Source organism: Vulpes lagopus, chromosome 3 (assembly GCF_018345385.1).
Source record: "Vulpes lagopus strain Blue_001 chromosome 3, ASM1834538v1, whole genome shotgun sequence".
Taxonomy (NCBI): domain Eukaryota; kingdom Metazoa; phylum Chordata; class Mammalia; order Carnivora; family Canidae; genus Vulpes; species Vulpes lagopus.
This window is the reverse complement of record NC_054826.1, coordinates 131,134,554-131,152,205: the sequence shown is the minus strand read 5'-3', so window position 1 is coordinate 131,152,205 and position 17,652 is coordinate 131,134,554. Positions and strand designations below refer to the sequence as shown.

General features: G+C 50.0%; 1 protein-coding gene and 1 long non-coding RNA gene across 3 annotated transcripts; both read left to right on the top strand.

Moving 5' to 3' along the window:
• Positions 1 to 1,231: 1,231 nt before the first annotated feature.
• Positions 1,232 to 6,521, top strand: LOC121488295 (glutathione S-transferase Mu 1). 2 transcript variants are annotated; one of them, XR_005987017.1, is made up of 9 exons: positions 1,232 to 1,387; positions 1,673 to 1,748; positions 2,195 to 2,259; positions 2,547 to 2,628; positions 2,729 to 2,829; positions 3,693 to 3,788; positions 3,875 to 3,985; positions 6,012 to 6,165; positions 6,373 to 6,521. XR_005987017.1 is itself a non-coding variant. In XM_041750761.1 (8 exons), the coding sequence occupies exons 1-8, from the start codon at positions 1,352 to 1,354 to the stop codon at positions 6,099 to 6,101; spliced, it is 657 nt and encodes a 218-aa protein (XP_041606695.1). In that variant the 5' UTR covers positions 1,233 to 1,351; the 3' UTR covers positions 6,102 to 6,521. The 2 variants fall into 2 exon arrangements, 1 of the variants encoding a protein (XP_041606695.1); XM_041750761.1 differs by having other exon boundaries at positions 1,233 to 1,387; positions 6,012 to 6,521.
• Positions 6,522 to 12,765: 6,244 nt separating this feature from the next.
• Positions 12,766 to 16,565, top strand: LOC121487723. Its single transcript, XR_005986905.1, has 3 exons — positions 12,766 to 13,186; positions 15,162 to 15,376; positions 16,350 to 16,565. It is a non-coding gene; the product is annotated as an uncharacterized LOC121487723 (long non-coding RNA).
• Positions 16,566 to 17,652: the final 1,087 nt, after the last annotated feature.

Here is a 17,652-nt window from a genome sequence, read left to right as displayed (position 1 = left end):
ACATAAAATCTTAAAAAAAAAAGGTCCCTGCTTCTGTTTTCACATACCCACCAGACCTTGCAATATCCTTTATCCAAAGGGAAACGAGCACAGGCCAAGCTCTGGCCTACTCACCTAGTTCTGAAATAGTCTTCTGCCTCCAAAGAAGAAAGGTGGCAGGGAGGACACCGTGGTTGTGGACGTCGTGCCATACGTCAGAGGTCACGGAAGAGCCTCACAGGCCATCTGAGCCACCCTGACATACAGGGGAGCACACGTGGGCCCCAGCTAGGGTCGGGCTGGAATGCCACAGCCAAGGAGCGCAGGGACGGCCTGACTGCCGTCCTGTGGGGCGCCCTCCACCCTCCTGCTCACCCCCCATCCCCCCCCCCCCCCCCCCCCCCCCCCCCGCTGCCCTCTGTGGCCGTCAGGGCTCCCGTGCCCCTTCAGCCCTGTGCTGTGTGTGAGCACCACACTCCCTGTCGCTGTCCTGGACATGAACGACATCTCTGGGGCTGCACCCCACAGCCCCGCCCTTGGGTTCTGGGTTCCGATTCGCAGCCAGGGTCCTAACGGTAATGGCTCCGTTGCCAGCTGAGCCAAGGGCCCTCAGGCACGTGCCCGAAGGGCCGGGGCCTCCGCAGGCCAAGGAGCAAACACGGAGACCACGTCGTCCCGGCGGCAGTTCCCACGCAGGGACCGCGTGTTCCGGAGACCCGTCCCGGGGGGGGCCGTTGGGGCGGGTCTGAGTCCTGGGCCCCCCGCCCCGGGCCGCTCTGCACCCGGACGGAGGACGCTCTCCCCGCTCCGCACCTGGGCGGAGAGCGCAGCGCAGGTGGGATCCCGGCAGCCCGGGGCGGAGCCAAGTGCAGGGCGGGGGCGGGGGCGGAGGAGCTTCCCGGGGCCCCGCGGGTCCCGAGGGTTCCGTCAGGTCCTAGACCTAGAAACAGAGCCCTGGTTTGCGCGGGGAGCCGCGGGGAGCCGCCGGGAGCCGGAGCAGAGACGCCCGCAGCCACCCGCCTTCAGAGGCGGCCCGGCCCCGGCGGCTGGGGGACCTAGAGGCCGAGCGGCTTGGGGCCGCGCCTCGGCCGGGTCGCCGCGCCTCCGCGGGGCGGGGCTCGGACTGGGCGGGGCCGAGAGGAGGGGCCGGGGCCGGAGCCGAGGGGGCGGGGGCGGAGCCGAGAGGAGGGGGCGGAGCCGAGAGGAGGGGGCGGAGCCGAGAGGAGGGGCCGGGCCGGAGCCGAAGGGGCGGAGCCGAGAGGAGGAGCCGGGGACCGAGCCGGGGGCGGGGGCTGGCCCGCCGCAGGTCAGCTCAATAAATTGCGAGCTCGGCTGTGCCCAGTCCCTCCACTCAGCGCAAAAATCCGGCACCATGGTCATGATCTTCGGTTACTGGGACATTCGCGGGGTGAGCGCTGGGGCTGCCGGGTTGGGTGGATGGAGGCTCCTGGAGAGAAATCTTGCGTCCTAGGGACCGTGTGTACCAGAGTCCGCTTCAGGGCTTCTGCAGCTCAGTCCTTCCTCGTAGTCTGTCCTCCTGGGGCGTGTTCTTGACTCCGCGCGCGCATGCGTGTGTGTGAGCGGGCGGGGGGGGGGTGCGGCGGGGGCAGGTGGGCGCGCACGCGGCCGGGGTCCCGGGGCCGCCGAGGCTCCCTGCGCGGGGCGAGCACCAAGCCAGAGCCCCGTCCTGCAGCTGGCGCACGCCGTCCGCCTGCTCCTGGAGTACACGGACTCGCACTACGAGGAGAAGACGTACACGATGGGGGACGGTAACGCAGCCCCGTGCCCTCTGGCTTTGGCCCACCTGCTGCTGATTTGTGACCCAGCAGCCATTGCCTTAGCCACATGCGCCTCGACCCCGTCACCCACCACCACCTGGAGCAGGGCCTGCCCTACCCTAAGGCCTTTTAGGGTCCCCAGGCGGGACGGGAGAGGGAGTTGCTGGACGTTGGCGTCAGGAACTGGGATGGGTTCCCCTTAGGGCTGCTCTAAACGTTTTGTAAGCTTACTCACGCAAGTCCCAGAGCCCTGTAAGCCTACACTGTCCCCTGACCTGGAACGTGAGACTCGGTGGTCCAGATTCTAGATGCAACTGGAACAGGGGTTTGCCACTGATCTTTGGGGGGTGGGGGGTGTTCCCGGCCCTACCTCCGCCCCAGGCCCAGTGAGGGTGGGTTCTGGGGAGGTTTGTTTCACTCCATCTTCTTCACCACAGCTCCCGACTATGACAGAAGCCAGTGGCTGAATGAAAAATTCAAGCTGGGTCTGGACTTCCCCAATGTAGGTGCAGGGGGTGGGGGCGATGTGGGGGCAAGTGGGAGGGTGTCTACTCCACCTGCTTTCCCAGCTCAGAGGTTTCAGGATTTGCTGCCTTTTGCTCAGCCTCTCAGCTTTCTAGTTCTTGTCACCGCCTGTCCCCCATGCTCTACGTTCTAGTTCATTCAGTCATTTTACAGTGTACTGATTGAGTGGCTACACGAGCCAGACTCTGGAAGTGCCCTCGTTCAAGGGGAGGGGGGGTTGCAGGGGAGCCCCTGGCCTACCCACCTGCCCCTGTTGCCCTGCAGCTGCCCTACTTAATTGATGGGGCTCACAAGATCACCCAGAGCAACGCCATCCTTCGCTACATTGCTCGCAAACACAACCTCTGTGAGTGGGGCTGGGTGGGGATGCAGGGGAACAGGTGCCATGCCCCTGGGGATGCCTGGGTGGGATGTGGAGGGTGAGTCTCTTGTTATGTGGGCCTCAGGTGGGGAGACGGAAGAGGAGAAGATTCGTGTGGACATTTTGGAGAATGAGGTTATGGACACCCGCAAATACTTTGCCAGGATCTGCTACAGCCCTGACTTTGTGAGTCTCCTCCCCATGGGCTGAGATGGACAGGGTGTTTTAGGGAGAGTGGACTCTTTTGTGCCATCTACCTTGGTCTCCTTTGCCATTTGAATCCCAAGGCGAGGCTGATTCTGCAAATCATTCTCTGTACTTTCACCAGAATGACCCTTATAATTTATTTTTTATTTTTTTATTTTTATTTATTTTTATTTACTTTTTTATTTTTTTGACCCATATAATTTAATGCATCAGATGAGTACTGTGACTCAGTATCCAGGGTGGAAATTCAGTTCCTAGACAGTGTGTTTACCTTGTTAGCTCAGCACTGTCTTCCTGACACCCCCAGACCTGAGCACATTTGCCCAGCAGGCGAATGTCAGCACAGGGGTAGACCCAGGGCTTTGTACTCCCTCTCCTTCCTCTCAGTCTCTCAAATTCTACATCTTTCCAGAAACTACTCGAGTGTCCATTCCTAGCTATCACCTGCCAAGTAGAAGGTGATAGACCGTGTCTCCCTAGGCCGTTTCAGTTTCGTGCTTCTTTGCCTCTGCCCGCCATCTGAGTGCAGAGCACTGCTGGGTTCTCACAGACACCTGGGTGTGACCTCTGGGAGGGCGTTTGGAGAGGAGCGGTGGCAGATTCAGGGGCAGTGAGGTGGTGCTCTCTGCCTTCCACAGCCTCTCACAGGTGGGCGGTGGGACCCAGGAGGACTCTGCTGAGCACAGCTTCGCTAAATCATAGCCTGGACAGTGACTCGGCTCTGGTGGGGGGGACACAGCTGCTCACCCCCGGCAGCTGGGGTCATGCACGGCCCAGGGGAGACTTGCCTGTCTGCCCAGGGGGCCTGTGTCTGAGGTGGTGACGGCTGTTCTGTGTCTCAGGAGAAACTGAAGCCTGAGTACGTGAAGGCAATCCCTGACAAGATGAAGCTCTACTCACAGTTTCTGGGGAAGAGGCCTTGGTTTGCAGGGGAGAAGGTAAGGGGAAGGCTATGGGCGATGGGAGGCCGTCATTTTGCCCAGGTTCAGAGTTAGGTGCTCATTCCTTCTTTGCCTTTCTTTAGCTCACCTACGTGGATTTCCTGGTTTACGACATCCTTGACCTGCACCGCATATTTGAGCCCACTTCCCTGGACACGTTCCCGAACCTGAAGGAGTTCATGGCTCGCTTTGAGGTGATTCTCGACCCTCTTTACTAGTTATGGGTCTCTTGTCTTCTCTCTTTTCTCTAAGGCTTTCTTAGCTTTACAGCTAAAATAAAGAAGAAGTAGGATTTATAGAGGATTTGTTTATGCCAGGACCCATGCTCATATCTTACATATAGTGTGTGAAATTCAGTCTTTACAACATTTCTACACGGCAGAGGAATTATTGCCCGCATACTACAGATTAGAGCAATGAGGCAGAAAGGCTAAGTCATTTGCAGAGTGTGTCAGGGGCAGTGAGGCTGTCCTGGGCTCCCAGGCAGCGGCTGGTTGGGGTGGGCAGCAGTGAGTGGCTTTCCCTTTCCTGGGCCAGTTGGTACACCTTGGGTCTATTTATACTGGGCTCTGCGGCTCAGGATGGTGTGAATGAAGCCGATGTTCAGGGGTGTGTATGGAGCTGGCATTAGTAGAGCAGAGCCATGGTGGGGATGATACTACGTAGGAAGGACACAGATGGCATTTACTCTGCATCTCCAGGCAGCTTTGCAGCCACCCGATCCCTGTCGGGGGCCACCCTGAGATCCCCAGGAATGTAGTTGGTCCCGGGTATGCGGGCCTAGGTGGGTGCCCCGTGGAAGGAGACCACCTTGCGTCTTCTGTGGTGGGCACCTTCCTTCCCTCCGTGACCCCCTTCCCTTCTTCTTTTCCATTAGCGAAGCTTCCGTGTCAGAGGCGGGCAGTCCGTTTATTTTAAGTCCTGTTGGCCGATCCAATCTTCCCCTGGGGTGTGAGGCACCGTGCCAGGCACAGTGGGGATGCAAGGGTGAGCCGGGCCTGGGGCCACCATCCTGGGGCTCAGAGCACTTGGAGGGCTAGAGGAGCACCCCGCCGTGTGGTGTGTGTGCTGCCAACTGGGTGCTGGAGGAGTACAGCCTGGACCTCACCCGATGTCACTGGCTGGAGGGCTTCGGGTGTGCTTTGTGAGCCATGGGCGGCTTTGAGGCATTTGTCCAGCAGGACTTTCAGCCTGCAGTCTGAGTCTCTTCCCCATTCCTCATCCAGAGATCTGCTTTCTCAGCTGGTCCTTATCAGCCCTGGCTTGGGCTTGGGTGACTGGCCTTGGGGACTGTGCCAGAGCTCCGGGGACTGGCTAGCAGGAGGGACAGAGGACATCCGTGGGCTGCAGTGTGTGGCCTGCTGGGTACAGGCAGTCCCAGGATCTTGAGTCCTTTAGAACCCACTGGGCCCTCCGTGTGCTGGGAAGGAGGGCCTCAGACAGCCGTGAGTGTCTTGTGCCCACTGGCTGCAGCAGCGCTGGGGAGGAGGTAGTGGTGCCCATGACATTGGCCTCAGCTACCAGGCCAAGCAGTTGGATCTTCTTCTTTCTGAGGCATAAATAGAGTCTGGCCTGGGCTGGCTTTCATGCTCCCCAGCCTCTCCTCTTTGCTCCAGATTTTGCTGAGTCACTGGGTGAGGTCTGGGCTCTCCTGCAAGCTGTATGGGCACATTCTGAGTGCCCCTGTTCTGCTGGGTTTCCGTGTGTGTCAAACCCTGAGATGCCAGGAGCCTCCCTCTGCACTTGGGGATGTTTGTATGACAGGGAGGGATAGGGCCTCCTGAGAAGGTGGAGGAGGGAGAGGAGGAGGGGGGAGGCAGAAAGAGCTCAGCTCTGGAAAGAGAGCCAGCTGCCCTCCAGCCCTTCCCACCTGCTAGCCTTGGGAGCCTGAGGAGGTCGCTGCAGCCCCTGTGCCTGTTTGCCTTCTGCTGTAGGGAGATAGTAGGACCTGTCTTGTAGGGTGGTTGATGGGGGTCCTTTACCTGTACCGTCATCTCTGGTGGATTCAAAGCACCCAGTGCAGGGACAGTCTCCAGATGTGGTAACTCTTTGAGATGTCGCAGTAGTTAGAGGTTGCTGGAGAGGTGAATTAGGAGATCTGCGGACCCCAGGTTGATTGTCTGTAATCTCAATACCGGATGTCACAAGGAATATTCCTCACCTCAGGTTGCTCAGTAGGGCAGCAGACCTGAAATCTGACATGTCTTTCTCCACCCTCAGGGCTTGAAGAACATACCTGCCTACATGAAGTCCAGCCGCTTCGTCCCAGGCCCTCTGTTTCTAAAGATTGCCATGTGGGGCAACAAGTAGGGGGGGCATAGGAGGAGATGCCAGCAAGGAGCTGGAGCTGTGCTTGTTCCATGTACCAGAACAGGTGTCCTGCTTTTTTGCCCTTTGTTACATTTTTTTTTGTCCCCATGAAATACCTATTGACTCCCTTTTCTCCTTCCCAACCCTATTTTCATCAAAGGCCCTTGACGTCAGCTATCCACTTCAGCAATTTTCCTCCTGCCCCAGTGTTACCCCTCCTGCGCTAAAGCCAACCAGATCATTCTTCCCTCGGTGGTTGTGCCACTTGCAGGAACTGGCCTGGACTTCTGGCCGGCAGAGCCTGCCCCTGAGCTCCGGAGCACTGTCCTGAAGCCTGGTGTGACCTGGTGTGCCCGTGTTGTTCCCCCGGGGTGGTCCCTGCCCAGCCCTGGCTAATCCCCAGTAAAGCCTTGAGCACTATGACCTGGCTTGTGTTCTTCCTTTCTGGCCTTTGGATTCAGGACTGACCGTGTTTGGGAACATGAGAGTTCCCTTTTCTGGCGTCTGTTGTACCAGCTCAGTGGATCGGGATGTGTGTGTGGTGCCAAGAAAGGGGACACATAGGTTTTTTTTTTTTTAAGATTTTATGTATTTATTCATAGAGACACAGAGAGAGAGAGAGAGAGAGAGAGAGGAGCAGAGACACAGGCAGAGGGAGAAGCAGGCTCCATGCAGAGAGCCTGACGTGGGACTCATCCAGGGTCTCCAGGATCACGCCCTGGGCTGCAGGCGGCGCTAAACCGCTGCGCCACCGGGGCTGCCCGGGACACATAGGATTTTAAGGATTCTTGCTCATTTCTACCCACTTCATACACTGCTGAACCTCAGCCTGGGGTCTTATAGAAATAGGGAGGCCCTTCTGTGCCTGAGTCCCTCCTTAATGCAGCATTCATGGGGTGCTGCCTATAAGCTTGCAGAAAGCATTCTGTGTCGTGGTCTGGGGGCCCTGGGGGCTTAAGGAGTCCACTGCAGAGGACATACTGTCACCCCTTCCTGGGTGCTCTCCCTGCTTTGGCTACCTTTCCTTCATGCTCAGATAACTGTGGAAGGTGAAATGAAATGTAATGACTTCTTTTTTTTTTTTTTTTAATTTTTTATTTATTTATGATAGTCACAGAGAGAGAGAGAGAGGCAGAGACACAGGCGGAGGGAGAAGCAGGCTCCATGCACTGGGAGCCTGATGTGGGATTCGATCCCGGGTCTCCAGGATCGCGCCCCGGGCCAAAGGCAGGTGCCAAACCGCTGCGCCACCCAGGGATCCCAAATGTAATGACTTCTTTTAAGGGGTTTTCAAAAGCAGCCGGGAGGCTATTAAGGAGATGGACCTAATGCTCATCCTCATTAATGAAACCGTGAACTTTGAACCGGACAAATTGCAACTATTCCAAGAACTCTGCCGAAATACCTGCAACTTTCTTGAATTAAGAAATCTTGTTCAGTATTAGCCTTTGCAAACCAATTATATTCGGCCAAGGTTAGTTTTCTGCCACCAACACCAATCACAATTATTTGTAAACAATACATACAAATCTCTTCTTTTTTAATGATTTATTTATTGTAGAGTGTGTGTGCTTGTGTGCACGAGTGCGTGTGTGAGTTGGGGCAGGGGCAGAGGGGCAGCAGACTCCCTGCTGAGCATGTGTGGTCCCATGACCACAGGGGGTCAATCTCACCACTATGAGATCTTGACCTGAGCCAAAATCAGGAGCTAGATACTCAACCGACTGAGTCACCCAGGCACCCTGATACAAATGTGTTTTAAAACCTTTGACTTTTGTTCTCTAGGGGAACACAGTTTGGGTTGCTATCCAAATCTGTGCTCCCTCAGTTACAATTCTGAGACGTGCTTTTGCTTTATTTCAGCTCTGCCAGTGGTCAATGTACATATCTCAATAGAATAAGAAGGGCTAAGAATAAAAAGGAAAGATGTAATCAAAACTAGGGGGGGCGTTAAGTTAAAAGATAAACAGAACAAAAATATTAGATCATAGTAAAATAGATCTAGAACAGGAGTTGGCACATGTTTTCTGTAAGGTGCTAAATAGTGCATAGTTTTGGCTTTGTGGGCCACGTCTCAGTCACAGTTAACCTCAGTTCTTTTGTAGTCTGTATGCGAGCTCCTTGGAAGTTTCCTGGGTGTAATCTGAGCCCTTTCCCTGTACTAGGAGGGCAGGGAGGGACAGAAGAGGCAGGTCTCTCCAGTTTGGTAGGTGGGAGGTTACCCAAGCATGGGAACTGATCACACGAGGCTTGTCTTGGGTGGCAGTAAGATGAGTAGATCTACACACCCACCTGGCAAATCATAAGTTTATATAGAGGCCTTAACTGGGTTCAGTCATGTGTACTGTCCAGATGGTCTCAACATCACATCACTATCTGAAGACTCTGTCCTTGCGACAGCTTTTGGGAGCAGGGAAGGCAATGGAATGCACCTTCCAGGGACAGGGAATGAGGAAATTCTGATTGCTGGGGTCCAGGTCAGGGGCCAACCAGAGGCCGCATTTTCTGGATGACTGCCCCAACCCTGTGTGAAAGCAGCCATGGGCAATACAGAAATGAGTGAGTGGGGATGTAGTCCAAGAAAATTCAAAAACAGGTGGCTATAGTTTCCAAACTTCTCTATAGAAACAGTTGACTCCTGATCCAGAAGCTTAAATTAGCTATATGGAAGTTTAAATGTGAAATTTGAAATAAGAAAGGTGATTACCAGGGCGCCTGGCTAGCTTAGTCGGAAGAGAATGTGACCCTGGATATCAGGGTCATGAGTCTAAGCCCCATTTTGGGGGCAGAGTTTAGAAAGAAAAGGAAGGAAAGAAGGAAGGGAGGGATAGAGGGATGGAATGGGGAGGGAGGGAGGAGGAAAGGACAGAGGGGTGATTAGCAAAGAATAGAGGGATGATGTGATAGAGATAATTGCAAACGAAAACAATTTTCTAAACATGTGGCCAAAATCATAAAAGGTAAAATAGTATATTTTAAAGTCTGGGGGTAGAAGTAGTAGAATGTATGTACTTCAAACTGAGGCAACCAAAAAAGATGATCTTCCTGTGACTAGGATCTAGCTGAGGTCCTAAGAAACACAAGATCTTTATTTTTGATAAACCCAAGGGGAGTGCTAGATCCCTGAGGCTCCTTGCCGCAGAAACAGGAAAATGATTTATTAGAGGTATCAGGTTGCTCACGGAATCCCTGAGAGGACCAGTGAGTTGGCCTTGGAAGCTGGGCGGCCAGGAGGTGTGGCTAACCACATGTGAGAACATTTCAGAGAAAGCCCCACAGCCATTGTGGGGTGCAGACTCCGCAGCTCCTACCCCTGCCACGTGGCACCAGATGCCAATGCCTCTCACCATTGCTGCCTCGAAACCCTGATCCCTTCCACTCCTGTCCTTGCCAGAAAAGGAATTTTCAGAGCCTGCTTCTTTAGTTTTTATTTATTTTAAAAAGAGTTTATTTGTTTATTCATGAGAAACAGAGAGAGGCAGAGACAGAAGCAGGCTGAGCCCAATGTGGGCCTCGATCCCAGGACTCCAGGATCATGCCCTGAGCCAGAGGCAGACGCTCAACCGCTCAACTGCTCCCTGAGCCACCCAGGCATCCCAGAGCCTGATTTTTAGAATTGAAGTCTTGCACTCCTGTGCACAATGACCAGAGCCGGGGTCACAGGCCTGTGCCTCAGGCTCAGGGGGCTGGAAAAACAATTGGATTAATTAGGATTAAGTTCTGCTGGATGTAACTAAATAGTAACAGTGGCTTAAATGGGCAGATGTTTATTTCTCATTGAAAAAAAGACCTGGAGGTAAACACTCGTTAACGTTGGCTTCATGGTAGCTTTAGTGACCTAGTTTAACTTTATGCTCCATCATTCTCAGCATGCGGTGCCCATTCTTTATGTCACCATGGCCCCAAGTGACTGCTAGAGCCCCATCACATCTGCATTCCAAACAGCAAGGGAAAGAACGAGGAATGGGGGTTTCTCTTTTCGTCTTGAGGAAACTTTCTGGAAGTAAAGTAGAACACTTCCATTTATACCTCCTTGGCCAGAATTTAATCAGATTGGAAATGACATCTTTTGCCTGAGAAGTAATGTGCCCGGCAGTCACCGAGGGTCGTGACAGCAGAAGCTGGGGAGATGGATCTCAAGAGTGAACTAGCAGTCACGACTTTGGGGAGGTAGGGCTTAAAACATAAGAAATTCCCCACCTCTAGGTAGGTTCCAATGCCTAAGATAAACACCTTCTTCTTCTTTCTTCTTTCTTTTCTTCTTCTTCTTCTTCTTCTTCTTCTTCTTCTTCTTCTTCTTCTTCTTCTTCTTCTTCTTCTTCTTCTTCTTCTTCTTCTTCTTCTTCTTCTTCTTCTTCTTTTTTTTTTTAGATTTTATTCACTTATTCATGAGAGACACAGAGGGAGAGGCAGAGACACAGGCAGAGGGAGAAGCAGGCTCTCCGCGGGGAGCCCCTTGCAGGGACTCGATCCCAGGAACCTGGAATCACACCCTGAGCTGAAGGCAGATGCTCAACCACTGAGCCACCCAGGTGTCCCAGATAAACACTTTCTTTTCCATATGTGCATTTCCAAGCAATAGCCACCACCATAAAATGCTCCTGCCTAACGTAATGCAACCATCCCTGATACAAACAAAAACACATTTACCCTCTTTTACCCCTAACAGGAACAACTCAGGATCATCAAGTACTGCATCCAGTTCCAAGCTGGAGATCTCTGAGAAATGTTCAGACTGATATTTTGAAAATGACGGTCGGAAGTGTAATGCCAATGACCTCCAATTCGCCCTATGTAAAATAGTAAGGGAATGGGAGGCAGGAAAAAGGGAAATGAGATGAGCTCAATAATGTAGTAGAAAGTAACCTGCACTCAGATCTGCAGATAAGCCATTTTGCATTTGTTTATATCTTGCATTTATTTAATTGCCTCATTATTTATATCTTGCATTATTTAATTGCCTAATCTCAACAAAGAAGTTGAGATTCCAAAGAGATGTTGCATAATCAGGCTTTTATACTTGGGTATCAGCAGCCTAGAGGTATTCCTGATTGGCTTTTTCTGTCTCCATCCCTCTGATAACCACACTTCCAGGTTCACTGTCATCCCACTTTGTTAGCCTACATTTTCCTAACTCAGGTGACATGATGAACGAAATCTTTATATTGAAGGCAGATAGATACACAGAGACCAGCCGGCTGCTACGTCATGACTCAAGACCTGGGAAGCAGAGGATAAGAAGGGCCAATCCTTGTGGGTTTCAGAACAACTCTTCCTGTAGTGCTAATTGCTACATTCCTAGTTAACCAGATCTGGCTTTTCCCAACAGACTTCACTTTGTGAGGTAGCCCCAACAATCTCCCAAAAAAGCACAGTTCCATCCAAAACACCCAGAGCCCGCATACCCTGTGTTTCCCACGTTCTTCCCCATTCTCTTCTCATTTGAAACATAATTTTGGAAGGAAGCAGATACGGCTTCAGCCATAGTTTTTTTTTTCTTTTTTTAAAAGGTTTTATTTATTTATTTATTTATTTATTTATTTATTTATTTATTCATTATTCATTCATTCATTCATTCATTCATTCATTCGCAACACACAGAGAAAGGCAGAGACCCAGGCAGAGGGAGAAGCAGGTTCCCTGCGGGGAGCCTGATGCTGGACTCGATCCCAGGACTCTGGGATCACGCCCTGAGCCGAAGGCAGAAGCTCAACCACTGAGCCACCTGGGTGCCCCTTCAGTCACAGTTTTGTTTTTTTTTTTTTTAAATCTGTTAGTGCAATTTGGAAACATTATACCATAGAAGATGAAATACAGGCCTGTTCTAATTGTCCTTCAGGCCTCTACCAACCGGAACATTACCCTGCTTCCTTTAATCCTATCCTCCACATCACTGAAAACACTCCCTGCTAATAATCTTCAGTTGGCCCTCTGTCTCCATGTGGGGCAACACGGTAGCACCTATTCACTTGAAATTCAAATAAACACATATTCAGTTAATCTTTTCTTCTGGATTAAATCCCACGTGAGCCACCTGTAATTATTTCCACTGAAAATGCCAAAAGAATGCTGACAGCCTCTCCCTGTTGGCTTTTAGAAATGTTCCATTCCAAACTGGCCTAAGCAAGGAACAAGTGAGACTCCGAAATCCTAAAACCCACTCCGCATGCTCGGAGTTCTTTGTTGGTCCTCAGGACCTCCCTGGACCTGAACCTGAACTTCTGTCCTGACTTTAAGCATTCTACCTGAACCATCTCCCAAACAGAGGAGAATTTGAGAAAGTTTTCCGAGAGCATTAAGCACTTATTTGAAGCAAACCTTTTTTCTCCTTCCAATTCTCATCAGAACAAAGTGGAATCAATGCAATAGTGAGTACCTGTTTTGTGCTGGGCTCTATACAAGCACTAGATATAAAAATTTGCTTAAGACTCCATCCCTGGGCAGCCTTCAGTCCAGGGTGACCTGGGATCGAGTCCCATGTCAGGCTCCCTGCATGGAGCATGGAGCCTGTTCCCCCCTCTGCCTGTGTCTCTGGCTCTCTCTCTCTCTCTCTCTCTGATATAAATAAATATATCATGAATAAATAAATAAAATCTTTCTTTTTTTTTTAAAGACACAGTTCCTGATGGGGCACCTGGGTGGCTCAGGGGTTGAGTATCTGCCTTTGGCTCAGGGCATGATCCTGGGGTCCGAGTAGGGAACTGCCACTTCTGAGTCTCTGCCTTTTTCTCTGTGTCTCTCATGAATAAATAAAATCTTAAAAAAAAAAAAGACACAGTCCCTGCTCTCAGACAACTTATAGTTTAATGGCAGAGACAGACATTTAAACAAGCAAATAGTTCAGTGCAGTAAGTTGATGGAAGAAAACATTTAATCCTAAGGGAATAAAGATTTAAAATAAATGCATTTAAATTTGCCTGGGGGGAGATGGACAAATGTCAGTTCTAAGCTAAATCTCAGTGGTTTATACATGTTTATTTCTTACTCATGCTTCATGTCAGATGTGGTCAACGGGAGCCCTGCGTTTTGCAGTCTGTCTGACTGGTGGAGACTCAGGTTGACAACTGCTCACAGTCATCACAATGGTAGGAAGTGGGTATGGAAACTCACATCCTGGCTCTTAACGCTTCTGCCTGGAAAATGGGTGTAATTTCTCCTCATGTTTAATTGACCAAAGCAAGTCATAGAGCTGCACTTAATTTCAAGAGGGTGGTGAAACTTTCCTAAAAGGAAAATGATCACGAATCTTTGGTGACCATCACTAACCATTTTCATGGGGGTTATCAGTTGTGGCCTCCCAGAGGCAGTGACTTGTGAGCTTACCTTAGAAGAGGCATGGGCATGATTAGGCAGGCAGGGCTGGAGCAAAAGCAGTCTAGGCAGAGGGAACAGCAAGTATAAAAGCATGAAGATAAAAGAGAACACGGTACTTTTGGATAATTCATATTTACAAATTTATATAACATTGGTCTGTTCTGAGTGCTCTAAAAATATTGGGTTAATTCTCATAACAACCCAGTGAGGGAGGGTTCATTGATGGGAGAAGGCACTGAGGCACAGGAGGCCAGAGTGCACTGGGGCAGAGCCAGGATCTCTACCCAGGCAGCCTCCAGACTCCAGAGGGTGTGCTACTCCCTAGGGAATTCAGCAAGGCTGGCACCCAGGGCTCCAGGGCAGGGGCAGGCACAAGCCCAGAGATGTCACTGGAAAGGAAACAGAGGTGAGATTATGAAGGATAATTAAAGGAGGGGAGGGATGTGAGCACATTTCCGCATTAGAGAAATCACTGGCTAATGGTCAATTCCTTCTCTCTTCCCTACTCTATCTGAACTCCCTAAATCCATGTTGTTCGTGGGGCTCATTGATCCACCCAGTCCTGCAGATGAAGGATAAGGAATGTGCAATTTCTGTGCAAAGTCCAGACATTCTCACAGGCCCTCAAGCTAGCTTTGAAGGCAGATCCATGTCCATACCCATCAGTGTCCCCTAGTCCACTCGGCCCATCAATGAAATGATTCTATGACTCATTTTTCTTTCTTTCTTTTTTTTTAATTTTTATTTATTTATGATAGTCAAGAGAGAGAGAGAGAGAGAGAGAGAGAGAGAGAGGCAGAGACACAGGCAGAGGGAGAAGCAGGCTCCATGCACCGGGAGCCCGATGTGGGATTCGATCCCAGGTCTCCAGGATCGCGCCCTGGGCCAAAGGCAGGCGCCAAACTGCTGCGCCACCCAGGGATCCCCTCATTTTTCTTTAATCACATAAGCTATTTCCTTCTATTTTCTTTTTTTAAGATTTTATTTATTCATTCATGAGAGACATGGAGAGAGGCAGAGACCCAGGCAGAGGGAGAAGCAAGGTCCATGCAGGAAGTGCTATACGGGACTCGATCCCAGGACTCCAGGATCATGACCTGAGCTGAAGGCAGGCACTCAACCGCTGAGCCACCCGGGGCCCCAGAAGGGAGAGATTTAAAAAGCATGGACTGGGGCACCTGAGTGGCTCAGCGGCTGAGCGCCTGCCTTTGGCTCAGGTCATGATCTTAGGGTTCTGGCATCGAGTCCCACATGGCACTTCCAGCATGGACCTTGCTTCTCCCTCTGCCTGGGGTCTCTGCCTCTCTCCATGTCTCCCATGAATAAATAAAATCTTTAGAAAAAAAAAAAATCCCTCCCTTCTGACTTCCTCCTTGCTGTCTTCTGTCACCTCCATCCCAGGAATTTTCTCTCAGAGGACTGCAGGGCCAATTTCCTGTTTTCTTGCCTTCTTCCCTGTGGTGAACAGACAGTCCCCCATAATCCCATCCTCTGGTACTTGCACACTTGTGAGAAATCCTCTCCCCTTGAGTGTGGGTGGGACTGGTGATTTGCTTCTAATAGAGGACCCCAAAGGTGGTGGGATGTTTTTCCATGATTACATTACATAGGGCTGTAGTATCTGACTCCCCAGGAGACTTTCCCCTTTGTTGGTATTGATGAAGCAAGAAGCCCCCTTTTCAAGGAACCGAGGGTGGCCCCAGCTGACAGCCAGCAAGAACCTAAAGCCTTCTCTCTGTCCAACAGGTCACAAGGAACTAAATTCTATTGGCAGTCTTGTGTCTCAGAAGCAGATCTTTCTCCAGTTGAGCCTTAGGATGAGATCACAGCCCTGGCTGGCACATGGACTGTGGGTTTCAGATGAGCCCCTGAAGCAGAAGACCCTGTAAGAGATGTGCCCAGACTCCTAACCCACAGAAACCATGGGATAGTGTGTGTGGTTTTAAGCTGCTAAATTGGTGGTAAGATTGTTACACAGCAGTAACTGATACATTTCCTTTCTGACTTCTGGCCACATCCTCTGTCTAGTTAGAGAGGCATTCTCAGCTCCTCTGGCCTTCCCTAAATCCACAAAGCCTTTCCTTCCCCTAGGACACACTTTACTCACTCACACTATTGAAATTCATGCAATAAAGAATCTCTAGCTTTGTACCTCTTCTGGCCGTTGCCTCCCCATACCCAAAATATGGCCCTAGATATCTAACTACTGTCACGAGGGGTGGCAACAGGTGGCAGGTGAACCACCTACTTAAAACTTTGTGTCTAATACCTTCTGAGGTCGTCCTCCTGATATCACCTGGCCATTTAGATCCTCTGTCTTTCCCTCCCTAGAGAGATCTTTGTCTCCTGGTCTACCGGGGAAAGCAATCTGGCCCTCAGGTCCCTGTTTAAGGCTGGAAACTACTCAAATGGAGCTCTGCAAATGGAGCTGGTGCCAATTCAGTCATAGGAGTTCACTTCCTCTTGGTTTGCTTTTTCTTAAAGCTAGTTTCTCTTACACAGAAATACTTGAATACACTCCCCTCATTTTTAAAAAAGATTTTATTTATTTGTGAGACAGAGAGAGAGTCAGAGGGAGGTGTAGGCTCCCTATGGGAAGCCTGATATGGGACTCAATCTGGGACCCCAGGATCACAACCTGAGCCAAAGGCAGACACTCAACCACTGAGCCACCCAGACGCCCTGAAATTCAGCCTTTTAAAATGGACATTTCAGTACAGATGGTCCCCAGTGCACAATGGTTCTACAAAAATAGAAATCCTTAGCCCTATCTCTAAAATCCCCATTCATCCTGAAGCCTGGGCCTCTCTCCCATTTGCCTGAATAAGCATGGTTCAGTGTGTCCTCCCAGATCGACTGATCGATGTTTCTTTCTTTCTTTTTCTTCTTTTCCCTTTTTTCTCCTTTCTTTTCTTTCTCTTTTTTTCTTTCTAGAGAGTGAGCACAAGCAGGAGGGGCAGAGGGAGAGGGAGAGAAAATCTCAAGCAGACTCTATGCTGGGTGCACAGCCGGATGCGGAGCTTGATCTCACAACCCCGAGGTCACAACTTGAGCTGAAACCACAAATTGGGTGCTTAATCAACTGCGTCACCCAGGAGACCTCCTCCAGTTCTTTTTCTAGCCATTCAATACATAAATGTATCTGATGAAAATGCCTACCTCGTGGTTTCCTTCTTTAAAACATAAAAGGTATTATACTGTACATGCTCATCTGCAATCTAATTTGCAGAAAAGTCACCAATGTGTCTTGGATCTTTCCACATTAGTTCACACAGTTAAATCTCATTCTTTTGTTGCTTTATGGTATTCCACAGTACTGATGGGCACGGACAGGATTTTCACCTGGTCTCACAAACAATACCACAATCTTAGTTATATAGCTTAGGTACATGGGGTAGTTTTCACCAGGACAGAAATTGTTGGGTTAAAGGACATGATTTGATTTTTAGAAGATATTGGCAAACTGTCCTCCAATATAAGTATACCGATTTACAAGCTCACTGGCAGGAAATGCCAACACTTCACAAACTTCTTTTTGTTCACCTGTTAGATAGAAAATGGTCTTTTGCTGTTGTAATCTGCAGTTTTTGGATTATAAACATCTGTTTAACATTTTTTTTGGCCATAACTATTTCTCTAAATCATGTGTTCATGGGTTTCTGTCCATTTTCTTTTTTTTTTTTTTTTCTTGTTTGTCCATAAGTCTTAATGATCTATAGGAGTTCTTTCTATAGTCTTTATATTGGGACTTTTTTGTCAGTTTTGTCCTTTTGTCTCATTTGCCATCTTGTCATTTAATTTTGTGTATTTGTGCCTTTGTCCTAGAAAATTCTTAAATCTGATTAACTGTTCAACTTATAGATCTTTCCCTTCATGGATTTTAAAAAAATATTTATTCATGAGAGACATATAAAGGCAGAGACATAGGCAGAGGGAGAAGCAGGCTCCCTGCAGGGAGCCCGATGCAGGACTCGACCCCAGGACCCCGGATCACGACCTGAGCCAAAGGCAGATGCTCAACCACTGAGCTACCCAGGTATACCTATGGCTTTTTGTTTTTAGGTCTCATTTAGAGAAACCTATCATAAAATCACAAATATTCTGTTTTAATACTTCTACAGCTTTAATATTGGGCCTTAAGTTGTAGATGAGCTAGTTTTAGTGAATAGTGTGAGGTAGGGTTCTATTATTATAGATTTTTAGTGAACGAGCGAGAGTGCACAAGCCCCAACATGTG